General features: G+C 40.2%; 1 protein-coding gene across 1 annotated transcript in view; it reads left to right on the top strand.

Moving 5' to 3' along the window:
• LOC103540610 (uncharacterized) overlaps positions 1-12442 on the top strand; it is a 90926-nt gene that overhangs the window by 64751 nt on the left and 13733 nt on the right. The window contains exon 7 of the mRNA XM_070615432.1: positions 486-569. Coding sequence (XP_070471533.1) covers positions 486-569 — 84 coding nt within the window. The remainder of the gene's footprint in view (positions 1-485; positions 570-12442) is intronic.

Raw genomic sequence — 12442 nt, 5'->3', positions numbered from 1 at the left:
TCACTTTCAAAGCTCAACAGGTACACACTCTTTTGGTTTGAGACATTCTGATGGTGTCAGTATAACATCTAGCACAACTTTCACTGTGTGTGCTCAGCTCTACACTAGTGTTTCACAAGCACTGTGTTTTCTGTTTGTCACAACAAGCCCATGAGACCTGCATTCACAGCAAGAGGCATTGTGGTGGAGGGGTTGAGCCCCTGGACTTTGAAACCCCAGTGTCTGGTTTGAATCCTGGGTCTAGTATAAGCATCTGTGTCCTCAGGCAAGCTATTCGAACTCTCTGTGCCATAATTTCCTCATCAGTAAAATGGAATTACAGCACCCCGCCTCCTGGAGTTGTGTGGATTAGATGAGTCGATACTGCCTGGTACTGGCAAGTCCTTAACAGCATTAGCATCCACTGTTGGCAGTTCTACTTTTGAATAGTAGATCCGCAGACACACAAAACACCAACAGTCATCTGTAATCTTATTTCCCCACAGACAGGTTAGCTGTGGATGGAATAGGGACTGTGAGCTTCTACTATGCACCAGGCAACCCCGTTAATCCTCTAAGAACCCCTGAAGGTAGGTAAAATAATAGTCCACAGTGTAGATATTGGAGAATTTAATTTTTCCGCTCAAGCTCACTGTTTTGTAAGCAATAGTCATTTAAAGCCAGGTCTCCCTGAACTCAGGACCAATATTTTCTTACCTACTATCGGTGTCTTTCCCTTCAAACACTGTCAACTGGGAAAAAGAAAACAAAGGCAAATCTGCACTGCTTTTCTACTAATGGCATCCTCCAAGGCAACAGTGAGAATTTTCTGAAGGACTTGTAGGTGCATCTGTGTTTTCTCCTCATGTACAAACTCTGTTATTACTTTATTGGTCCCTTTGATAACAACAGTATGGAAATCCTACTTTGTTTTCTGTAGGTGTGTCTCCTAGATATGCCACTGCTTTTGGGGGGATGCTAATGACAAAGACCGAGAGCATCAGACAGAACAGCCCCATTGAGATGCTGTCTGTGTTCACCATTCTGAGTCCTCAGCTCCTCCCCTAGACGGAATGGGCCTGAAGGTCCTCAGAATCACCTGTGGAAGCCTCTGGTAGGGTCCAGGTGCATTTATGAAGTAGGAGGAAGATTATACATCCTTTTCTGTCATGTGCTTTTCTGCCACAGCAGGACTGCCACATGACATGGTGGGAGAAACGCCGGCCCAGAAGTTAACACCTCACAGCCCGTAGATAGAGCCTTAGCTCTTTGGTCTGGCTCTAACTGGCTGTCATTTGTTCTTGACCATGTCACATTGCCTAGATTTACCCAGCTTTAGAAGAATGTGTTCAAATAAAATGATATCAGTTTTCTAGTATAATTTACACATTCAATTAACATCCCAATGAAGTAAGAATAGCAAAGTCTGGTCTCGTGCTCATTGGTACTGGTCTAAGTAAATGTTAACTTCTTTAACTTTCACAAGAATCCTGTGAGATATGTACAATTGTCTGTGCTTTTATAGATGGGGAAGCAAGTAGAGAGGGGTAAAGAAGTCCCCTTAGTTAGACAGCTGATAAGAAGCAGAGCTGGGATTTGAACCCAGCAGCCTGGCTGCAGGAGCTCTGCTCTTAACTTCTATGTTATTTGCTCCTAGAGTAGAAACAGGTCACTTTAGTTTCAATTAAGACAGGAAAGTTTCCCTCCTTAGTAGGCTAAGGGCTGGTGGGGAGGACTGCCTCACTGCCTGTCCACACTCCTCTCCTTGCTCCCATGCTGTTCCGACAATCTCAGAGTCATAGGCCAACCTGCCGAGTGATGTTTCATCCTAGTTAGTCTTTGATACACTGACCTCCACCCACCCATTGGCCCTCTGTGATTGAAGTCCACTGCACTGTGCTGCATGAAATGAATACCAGAACAACAGGATGCATCCACAGGTGTGCAACGGAAAACTAGGCAAAGATTTACACAATTCCACATAAAAACACTCATGTCTCAATAGTCTTTATAGAGCAAGAGTCTCCATACATTTCTCAACTGTAACAAAGGGAAACCTCGAGGCAACAGTTCTAAAAATTTCCCGGTTATGAATTTTCCCTACTGTTTGGAATTATTTTCCTCAGGGACTTCATTTTGATTAAGTGATATTTGACATTCCCCTTTATATTAATCAAATCCCATATAACGGTTAATTAGAAATTCTGAGTAATGAGATCATCAGAGATATTACACCAACATGATGCAATTCACCCAAAAGACTAGAAGCCTAACATTTTCATCCGCCATGATATCTTATCTGGGTAGTGTATGGTCTCTGCCATTTTCTGTTATTCTATTTTTCGCTTGTTTGCTGTCTTTTGCTTTGTTTGACTAATGGCACGTCCCTACCACTTTTTTTTTTTTTTAAAGATTTTATTTTTTCCTTTTTCTCCCCAAAGCCCCCCGGTACATAGTTGTATATTCTTCGTTGTGGGTCCTTCTAGTTGTGGCATGTGGGACGCTGCCTCAGCGTGGTTTGATGAGCAGTGCCATGTCCGCGCCCAGGATTCGAACCAACGAAACACTGGGCCGCCTGCAGCGGAGTGCGCGAACTTAACCACTCGGCCACAGGGCCAGCCCCACGTCCCTACCACTTTTGAGCATCAGGAATTCTGCTAGTAAGTTTACGTGCTTTACGTCTAATGTTCTCACTGTACCACATACGGGTATCCCACTCATGTCCCTGATGAGAAGACTAGGTTTCAGAGAGGCTAAGAAATATGCTTGATATTAAACATGGAGTAGTACCTGAGTCCACATGACTCCAGGTCTGCCTGACTTAAGACCTGCTGTGTTATCCATTATCCCAGGGACTCTCCTCTTGGGAGCCTTTAGAAACTACTAAGGCACAGACTTCATCACACGCCAGGCACTGGACTTTAACAAACTTCCTTCAGTAATTCTAATGTGCTCCGGGGTGGAGGCCAGCAAGTGACTCAAAGAGCTCCTGAGCTCCAGCGCTGCTGTCCCAGATCACATGCAGTGAGGAGCCATCACAGACCCGATCGCACAAGGGAGAACGTGCTGCAGCCAGGAAAGTGTTCTCACCATTGCACCCATCGATTTCCTAAGGAAACAAAATGTATGAACTAAGAGTTGTGTGCAAGGATGCTCATTCACTGTAGCAGCATTTATAGCATCCGCAAATTAAACAAACGCCCAACAAGAAGCTACAACATAAACTAAAGGCTGTGACATGACTGTATAATACACATCTTCAAGAAGAGTAGATTGTTTAAAGAAACGTAAAATTAGTTCGAAAGTGTTGTTGAAAAATAGTATGCATATCATGACCCTATAAAAATTGTCACATAATACCTGCATGTGGTTGAAAAATTAAAACACTCTGAAAAATGCTTTAAGAGATCTTGCTTCAACCACTGTCTCCAAGTCCCCCACTTCTTACTGATCACACTTTTATTTTTTGTGCATCCTTACAGTTTTTATTTATGCAAATATGAATGTACATATATAAATATATTCGCCTGTATATATTCTTGTTTCCTCCCTTCTATACAGAGCTGGTAAATGGTGCACATTCTTCTGCACTTCTCTTTCCCCTTAAACATTCTAGAGCTCTTTGCATGTGAGTCTAGAGGCACACTGGGCTGGCTGCATGATATTTCACTGGTGAATGTCAACACTTTATACATTCAGTTCCCTGGGATAGACCTTTTGGTCATATCCAATCTTTTGTTCTTATACGAAATGCTGAAATTGTAATAGTGTTTTCCGTCATTTTGAAAGCATGAGTTGGTCATTTTGTTAGGTATTGCCAACTTGCCCACAATAGAGAGAGCACCATTTTTTACTTCTACCACTGTGTCAGTGAATGCCTAGAGCGTGCCTCAGGACTTTGCAAATCTGACAGGTGAAAAATAGTATCTCGTTGCAATTTTAATTTGCTTTCTCTTACTATGAATGAGGATATGCATTTTTTCATATACTGAAAGTCTGTATGTCTATTTCTGTGACATATTTGTTCACGTAATTTGACCATTTTTTCTGTCGAGTAAGAATACCAACAGGTTTGACACTCATTTATATGTGTCGTGTATTTCTACAGGCATAGGCATAAAACAAAATGTTCAGTATATGGTAGGAGGGTGCAAAAATGATAAGAGATTGTACATTTCCTTATTTTTTCTAATTAATCTTTTAAAAATAAAATTTCTTTTAGATTAAAAATAGACATCATCTTATTTGAAACTGGGAAATTTTGTCTGTTTGTTTCTTTTTTTTTTTTTAGGAAGATTAGACCTGAGCTAACATCGGCTGCCAATCCTCCTCTTTTTGCTGAGGAAGTTTAGCCCTGAGCTAACATACGTGCCCATCTGCCTTTACTTTATATGTGGGACGCCTTCGACAGCATGGCTTGATGAGCGGTGCCACGTCTGCACCCGTTTTTTGTCTATTTCTTGGCAATCACCTCAATTTCTGTGAAATACTTTCTTTTGGAAACCAAGTAGAGATTGGCATTTGGAAACAAAATAAGACCCATCAGATACAAGAAAGATCAATTAGATCTACTCTTTGATTCTCGTGAATCTGATCAGATTCTCTAGGCCCAATCCCTGGCCCTCTCCTTAGAGACCAGGAACTATATCTACTTTGGGAAAGAGTAGAAGCAAACAAGGGAAACTTGCAAATCACTGAGAGCTTTGTGCAGGTGACGTCACTGCCAGGCACTACTAGGCAGTATCTCCCGTGGCTTCCAACTTCTGAGCAGCTTCTTCCCGCACTGGGCCTGGGCTGCCCTGAACAAGGCGGCACAGAGAGGGAGAGCACAGGTGGTGGAAGCAACAGGCTGGGTGGCAGGAGGGTGCTGGTGTGGCTGCTGGTGTGTTATTTTCTCAGGCTTCTTTTAGGTACATGCTCTGTCTAATGTGGTTGATTCTAGGAAAATGCTCACACTCAAACCGACCCCTACATGTTGGGGTTGTGCAAGCAGTAGCTAGGGTGTCATAACATACATTAAGGACAGTTAAACCACAACCAACTTTGCTCATTTTCAAAAGGTCACAGCTAACGGGAGGAAAATATCCATCTGCACACATGTGATTGCAGTCAAACATACTCTTAGGCTGTGGGTAGGGGTTCCCTGCTTTTTATGTACAGACTTTAGTCCAATTAGCTACAGTGTGAATCTTATGCCCAGGACAGCTCAGCTGCTGCATCTCAGGCCACTCTCATGACTCTGTTCTGAAGGAAAGAGCAGACATGACTTCTTGGAGCATGAACATCATCCTAGCTATCCACAAAGCACCTGAGCTCTTTCATGGTGTTTGATTTACTAAGGCTGGTACCTTTTGGTATCATTTACTCAGTGTAGACAGGGTGACACAGATCAGTGTCCATGATCCTGTTAGCATGGATAAACGGTAGATGTGAGCAACAGTGATGTGCTTTTTCCCTCACAAGAACACAGAGACACAGAGGCCCTGAGTCCAACTGTGTAACTGAATGCCACATATTGAATCATATAAGTCCCTCTAATGAGTCAGAGTCAACCTGTGTAATACTTAATAGAGGACGTTAACATCAGAGAAAAGTGTGCTTGGGCTCAATTGGAAGAGGGCTGTTCAGGAATGTGAGCTTAAAGAGAAAATGTCCCCACCCGCACCCACCCAAGCGTGGTAGACAGTGGGTGCCCAGGCCCAAGGTCTCAATCTGTACCGTGTCAGGGGAAGTAGAGCTCTATTGTTGAGATCAACACTTTAGGCTTTCATGATGTGGCTTCGTGTAATATTAAATTCATACACTTTCATCTTCTTGGTCTGTGCTCTGAGAGCCAGCTTCTGGATGAGCCTTGGCTTCCTCTCAGGATTGGCTGCATCTGCTAGTTGAGCCCAGCATGTCTGGAGCAGAGCTCTTTCTCAGATTAAATTAATACACTGACGTCCAGCTTAGACATCCTCTGTGGGCTGGCTGTATATGTGACCCCACTCTTGAGTTAGGACATTAAGAAATTCTTCCTCATTAGGTCCCATCCTTCCAGGTACTTTTCTGTCATTTGGTCCATTCTTAGAGCAAGCACAGATAGATTTGATTAGATCTGCACAAAATGGTCAGTTTCCACCCAAACCAACACCATTCCCACTAAACACAATTGAGTTTTTCTTGAATGACTCAAGGGATAATGAAAGAAATCTTACAAACAAGCTGTCTTCCCATGAAGCATTGAGGTGAAATTCATGTTTGAAAAAATATCTCACCATATAATTTATTTTATTTTAATTTAAATTAGATAAACATAAAGGGAAAATGGGCAATGATTTCACAGTGTTGGTTGAAAGTAGGATTCATCAGACTATTTCAGAACCATACTCTAGGAGAAAGATACAATTTCATGATAAAAGAAATGCAAAATGTCTGGCGACCTTTTATATGCATTGACAATTGCTCCTTCTCTCCCTTTCATAATTCCAACATTTTTGGCCAAATACATAATGCAAAACAAAGAAAATAAAATGAATCATTTTTATATGTTGGATTTTATTACTTTTTAAAATTGTATGAAGAGCGCACATGCATGAGTTAAAAAACACAAGGGAAACGTAGGGGTTAAAATAAAAATACAAGAGAATATGAGACATGAAAGAAATTTTCCAATCTGTGTATCAAAATGACAATATACTTTGCTTACTAAACCCGTGTCATTCCAATATATGAAGAAGTCTTTTATAAGGAACGCAGCACAAGTCTTTTCTGCAAGGATTCATTAACAAACAGACTCGGTCTCACTGAATACAAGACAGATCATTTCTTTATCTTACAGCCACAGGCAGGCTACTAGATGTACGTGGATGTGGGACAGTGTCTGTGAGGTATTAGGATGACTAAATTCTTTGTTAGCCGTTCAGTGAAGTCAGCACTGGAGGTCAGCATTTCAGCTTTCAATAGGGAGAACGCATCTCTAGTCCTTTTCCCTCCGGTGACTTTCCAGAAGGGTTTTTCACTCTAGAAAAGAGAGAACACAAAAATATTTGAGATGTAATGTAAAGGCAAAGCACTATATTGCCTTATGTTTTTATGACAAAGTCTGTGTCCTGAAGAAGAGCTGTGTTATAGTCACTTATGGCTGTGGCCACACAGAATCTATTTAAGGCGTTTTAGAAGAGGATCTTCTATTCACACGCTCACACTGTTGCCTCACGTCAACCACTGCTGCGGAAAGAAGGGGCCGCAGCGTGTCGGGTGCTTCTGCTGCGGGCACGGGGCCGCCACCCACCACGACTCCGGCCGCCTCTGCTTCTCCACGACTCCGAGTCCATCCACGACCTCTCCCTTCTGTGACTAAACCATTAGGCAGAGTCGCTGCTGCTACAGTTGACTTCAGTTTATTTGCTTGTGTCTCTGAGCATGAACTATTTCCTGTGATGACCTGAAGGGACTCACCCACGTGCCCACCTTGAGGCCCAGCACGAGCTGCTGCTCTGACGATCACATCCTGCATCTCTGAGGCTCCAGAGCACTTGAGAGACATCCCAGTGCAGGGATGGAGCGGACCCTGGAGCCACACTGGGTGGGCCTGTGTCCTGGCTCTGCCACTTGTTCGCTGTGTGACCTTGGACAAGTTACTCACCTACTCTAGTCTCACTTGCCTCAGGTGCAAATGGAGACAATAAGAGGACCACATCTCATAGGACTGCGACCCTCACAGCTTTCTAAGTTAGGGTTTGTGGATAAACGACGTCTGACATGGAGACATTCTGACTAAGTCAACAATAATGAACTCATGCTGATTATTTAGAAATTTGGGACTCTGAGGTATTTTTAATACTTCACAAATTTATACCTATGCAGAAAATGTTAAGAAATGTGACATTAGCAAAAATGACTGATAAATTCAAGTAAATATGACAAATCTGGTTATACATTCACACTCATATTCTTTGAATTTTACTTTGAATCTACTCAAAGAAAATGCTCCATATTTAACTGCTTTGTGGTTACAGTTTCATTTTCAAAGACTTACGTTAACTAAAGTAGTACTCATAGCTCTAAAAGTAGGTTTTCACTGTTCTGCTTTTCCTCAGCTTCTTCAGATCCTCCATGGTAGGAAAGGGGAAGGAGAAATAGCATCACATTCCAGGAAAGTAGGACAGTATTTTTTCAAAATCACAACTTACATGCATAACACTTTAAATCAGAGATACACATGTTTAATCCACAAGAGACTTAGGCTAACAAAAATGAGACCATCAAGTAAAGTTTTACTTTATTTCTTGTAGGTGGAATCCTTTAACATAGCATCTATCACTTGCACAAATCTGGCAAAATGGATTCACTTATGTATGTCTAAAAATATTCATATAGAGAAAGAATTACTACCCACTGCTATTTCTTTTCTACCACTTTGCTGACAAGTTTGCATATACTAAACAAGTGCAAGTAAATTTGAGTTTTGGTACAAATGATTTATCCCACATATTTTCAAAATCGGTGTCCCCAGAGAGTGCGAGAACTATGAGTGCTTCCTGAGGCTGAGGGCAGGGCCTCCTGAGCCTCATCTTATTCCTGAATTTGACCCTGTCTTTCCACCCTTGAATTATTTTCTTAGGATATATGCCTGAGGAAATAATACTTATTTTCCATTACGTAGATTTTCCCTCTAAAAGTTACCATGAAAAGCTAAATGTCTGAGAGTAGAAGAAAAGTTAGATAATTATATTGCCATGAAATATCTTACATCCACTTAAAATTATATTTATATTTTATAACAACGTAGAAAGTGCATATACAACAACATAAAAGCAAATATGTAATAAATAAAACTAGATGATGGTAAGACCTTAGTTGATAAAAATTTTTAAAAAACCTAAATATAAATGTGCAAATTAGAAAGACTAGAAGAAAATAACCAGTTGACTCACATAGATATCTGGAGATTCCAAAATTTCTACAATAAACTGAACCTGACCTTTTAATTTTTAGACGAGGTATAAATAACATGGGCAGTGTGACCACAATCATGTAACTTACAAACACAAACTAAAAGGAAAGAAACTAGACTCTCACACTGATGTTGCTGAGTCCTGTGAAGGACAGATGATTTTTAGTTTTGTCTTTCCACATTTGTATAAAAAGTTTGCCTTACTCTCACAATCAGGGAAGGGGAAGATAAAGGAGCAGTGAGAAGACTGAGGCAGCAGGTCAGGGATGTGACCTCCTCACACTCAGAAGCAGCCTGCCTCCCGTGCTTTCTTCGTGTCAGATAACACACTTCAAGAGGGGCATGTTTTCTTATGAGAACGTCTACCTGGATTACAGACAAGAACAAACCTGGTACAGGAGAAAGAATGGCTGAGAATCCCAAGGAAAGATTGTGTCCTACATCTTGACCTCATCGAAGTCACACAGTTGAGGTTATGTGTGTGGTAAAATAAACAGAGAAAGGTATAGGGGTTGGAAGGCTTCCCTTTCCAGCCATTAAACTGCTGTAAATCGTAGAGACTCTGGGGTGGTTTAACTGCCTTCTCACTTTGAAAGGAGTCTGAGGAAGATGGTCAGACCAAGTCTTCCAGTTTCTGGGCTCACTTTCCACCTGTCAGGCTAACCGCATTGCAGCCACAACAAGCTGACATATCTTGGAATTATTTGTGGCTCCTAAGTAAAGCCAATTTTTTAATTAAAACATAATAATATGTATGCTTTACATGATATAAATGTGAATGCTAGCAAGCCCTTCTGGTTCTGGTCAAGTGAGGAGATCAGTAAGTTCTCTTTTTGAAAAGCAATTATAAAACTGGACTAGATGACCTAAACTTAGCATTTCAGCCCTCAGGAAAGGAAAAATTGCATACAGCAATTGAGAAGTGCTTATGCTTGAAAAGCTGCAGAATTCATGCAACGACAGTGGTGTTCTTGCCTGGAGCTGCTCCCATTCCTTTCCCACCTCCTAATACCCAGCTCAATGGGCATGAAGGTTCTTGCAGGTTAGGACAGGCCCTGAGGACTCGGGGGAAAACCACACAGTTGAAGGGAACTGACTTGATTTGGGGTGGGAAGTGATGGATTGGTGAACTGACAACCTCAGTGCTATGCAAGAGAGAAGGGCCAGAGGCTCTGCTGGTTTGAAGTTGTGGTTGTGGCAGTAGCAAGCACATGCTTGGCTGAAGCTGTGTGCATGCTTAGCAGAGACCCAAAGAGCCTGAGCTAGCCCAAGACTCCTGGTCAACCCTGAGGCTGTGAGCATTTCTGGAGGAGACATGAAAGGACTCAGCAAAATATACAAGCTGGGGAAGAACCAAAATGGCCTGTAATTTGAATGTGCTCCCCAGTTCATACACATATCCACGTGGCAGAGGATGAGAGTCCCAATCAAGCAGCTTGAGCACAATCTCTGACTAACCATAGGCTACCACTAAGCTTTGGGGATTCAAGGTGACCCCTAAGAAATTAGGGTTAAAATTAAGTGAATTAAAAAGAAAAAAACTGAGAATAGACATCTGCAGTCACATACCACAAAGGATATAATTTCACAGATTTAGCTCACGTAAGTTTCTAAGCAAACAAACAGCAATGGCACAAATTTATGGAGGAAAAATCAGAATCTAGAGCTGCTACAACATATTGTCAATAAAATATTGTGTAATAAATAATTAGAAGACAGGCAAAAATCAGAAATTTGTGACTAATCTCAGGAGAAAAAAATCAAAACCAAAACCTGCAATTCAATACAAACTGTCTCTCAACGTATCCAGATATTTTATTTAGAAACACTCCAAAGCAGCTTTGATAATTATTTTCAAAGAAATATAGAAAATAATGTTTAAATTAAACTAGGATAACAATAAATCAACAAACATGGATTCTCAAGAAGAAGATAATTTAAAAAATAAACAGGTTAAACCAATAAAATCTAGAGTAGAAAAGTATCATGATTGAAGTGAAATATTCAGTACAAGGGGTTAAGAGAGTATTCAAGTTGGCAAAAGACACAATCTGCAAACTTGTAGGTACAACAATGTAAATTATCCAATCTGAATAACAGAGGAAAAAAAAGATGAAGAAAAACTGAACAGAGCTCAGAGACATATGAGAGAACATGAAGCATACCGACATACACGTAAGGGGACTCTCAGAAAAAGAGAAGAAGGAACAAGAATTATCAGGCAAAATATTTGAAGAAATAATGGCCCCAAATCCCCAAATTTGTTGAGATATATTGATCCACACATCTAATAAGCTAAGAAACCACTGATTAGGATACATGCAAAGAGATCCACATGTAGACACGTCATAGGAAATCTGCTGAAAACCAAGGTATTCAAGAAAACACAATACTTCTAAATTTATAAGATGTCACTAAAGCACTGCCTATGGGGGAATTTATGGATTTTAATGCCTATATTGAATAAGATGCAAGATCTAAAAATCAGTTATGAGAAAGAAGATCAAGCTAAACCCAGCCCAAACAGAATAGAGGAAATAATAAAAATTAGAATGGAAATAATTGAAATGGAAAACAGAAAACAGATAGAAAAACCAATGAAAATAAAGGTTAGTTCATTGGAAATATCAACAAATTTGACAAACTTCAAGCTAGAATTACCAAGAAGAAATGAGAGAAGACACAAATTACCAAATCAAGAAAAAAAGAATATTATCACCAATCCTACAGAAATTAAAAAGTGATTATAAGAGAATCATATAAATAATTTATGTCAACAAACTGGATAATTTAGAAGAAATTGATAACTTCCTAGAAAACGTGAATTAACAAAAAAACTCAAGAATAAGTAAAAATACTGAATAGACCTATGTACAAGAAGTAAAGAAACTGAAATATTAATTCAAATCTTTCCACAAAGAAAATCCCTGGCCCAGATGGTTTCATTGGAGAATCTATCAAACATTTAAGGAAGGTTTACAAGAACGATCCTTCTTTCCAAGAAGGATTCATTCAGAACACAGAGGAGCTGGGAACACATCCCAGTGTGTTCTCTGAGACCAGCATTACCCCGATATCAAAGCCAAAGGCGTAATAAGAAATCCAGAGGTCAGTAGGTACAAAAATCATGAGCACAGATAGAAAAATCCTGACCAAAGTAAAGCAAATTGAATCCAGAAATGTACATAATGGATTATAAATATGACCAAGGGGAATTTATCCTACATACAAAGAGTTGATTTCACATCCAAAGATCAATTAATGTCATACACCATATTGACTAATTATAGGAAAAAACCACATGATCACCTTAATAGACACATACAGAGCATTTGAAAAATCACACTTCATGTTGAAAGACTGAATGCTTTTCTCCAAAGACCAGGCTCAAGACAAGGCTGTCCGCTGTTGCCACTTTATTCAACATTTTATTGGAAGTTCTAGACACTGCAAGAAGAAAAAAACAAAATTAAAGATATCTAGCAGATTGAAAAGAAAAAGAAAAACAGTCTCAATCCACAGATG

The sequence above is a fragment of the Equus przewalskii genome, chromosome 4 (genome assembly GCF_037783145.1).
Source record: "Equus przewalskii isolate Varuska chromosome 4, EquPr2, whole genome shotgun sequence".
NCBI classification, from domain to species: Eukaryota; Metazoa; Chordata; class Mammalia; order Perissodactyla; family Equidae; genus Equus; species Equus przewalskii.
The sequence above is the reverse complement of the archived record's forward strand: the minus strand, read 5'-3'. Positions and strand labels throughout refer to the sequence as shown.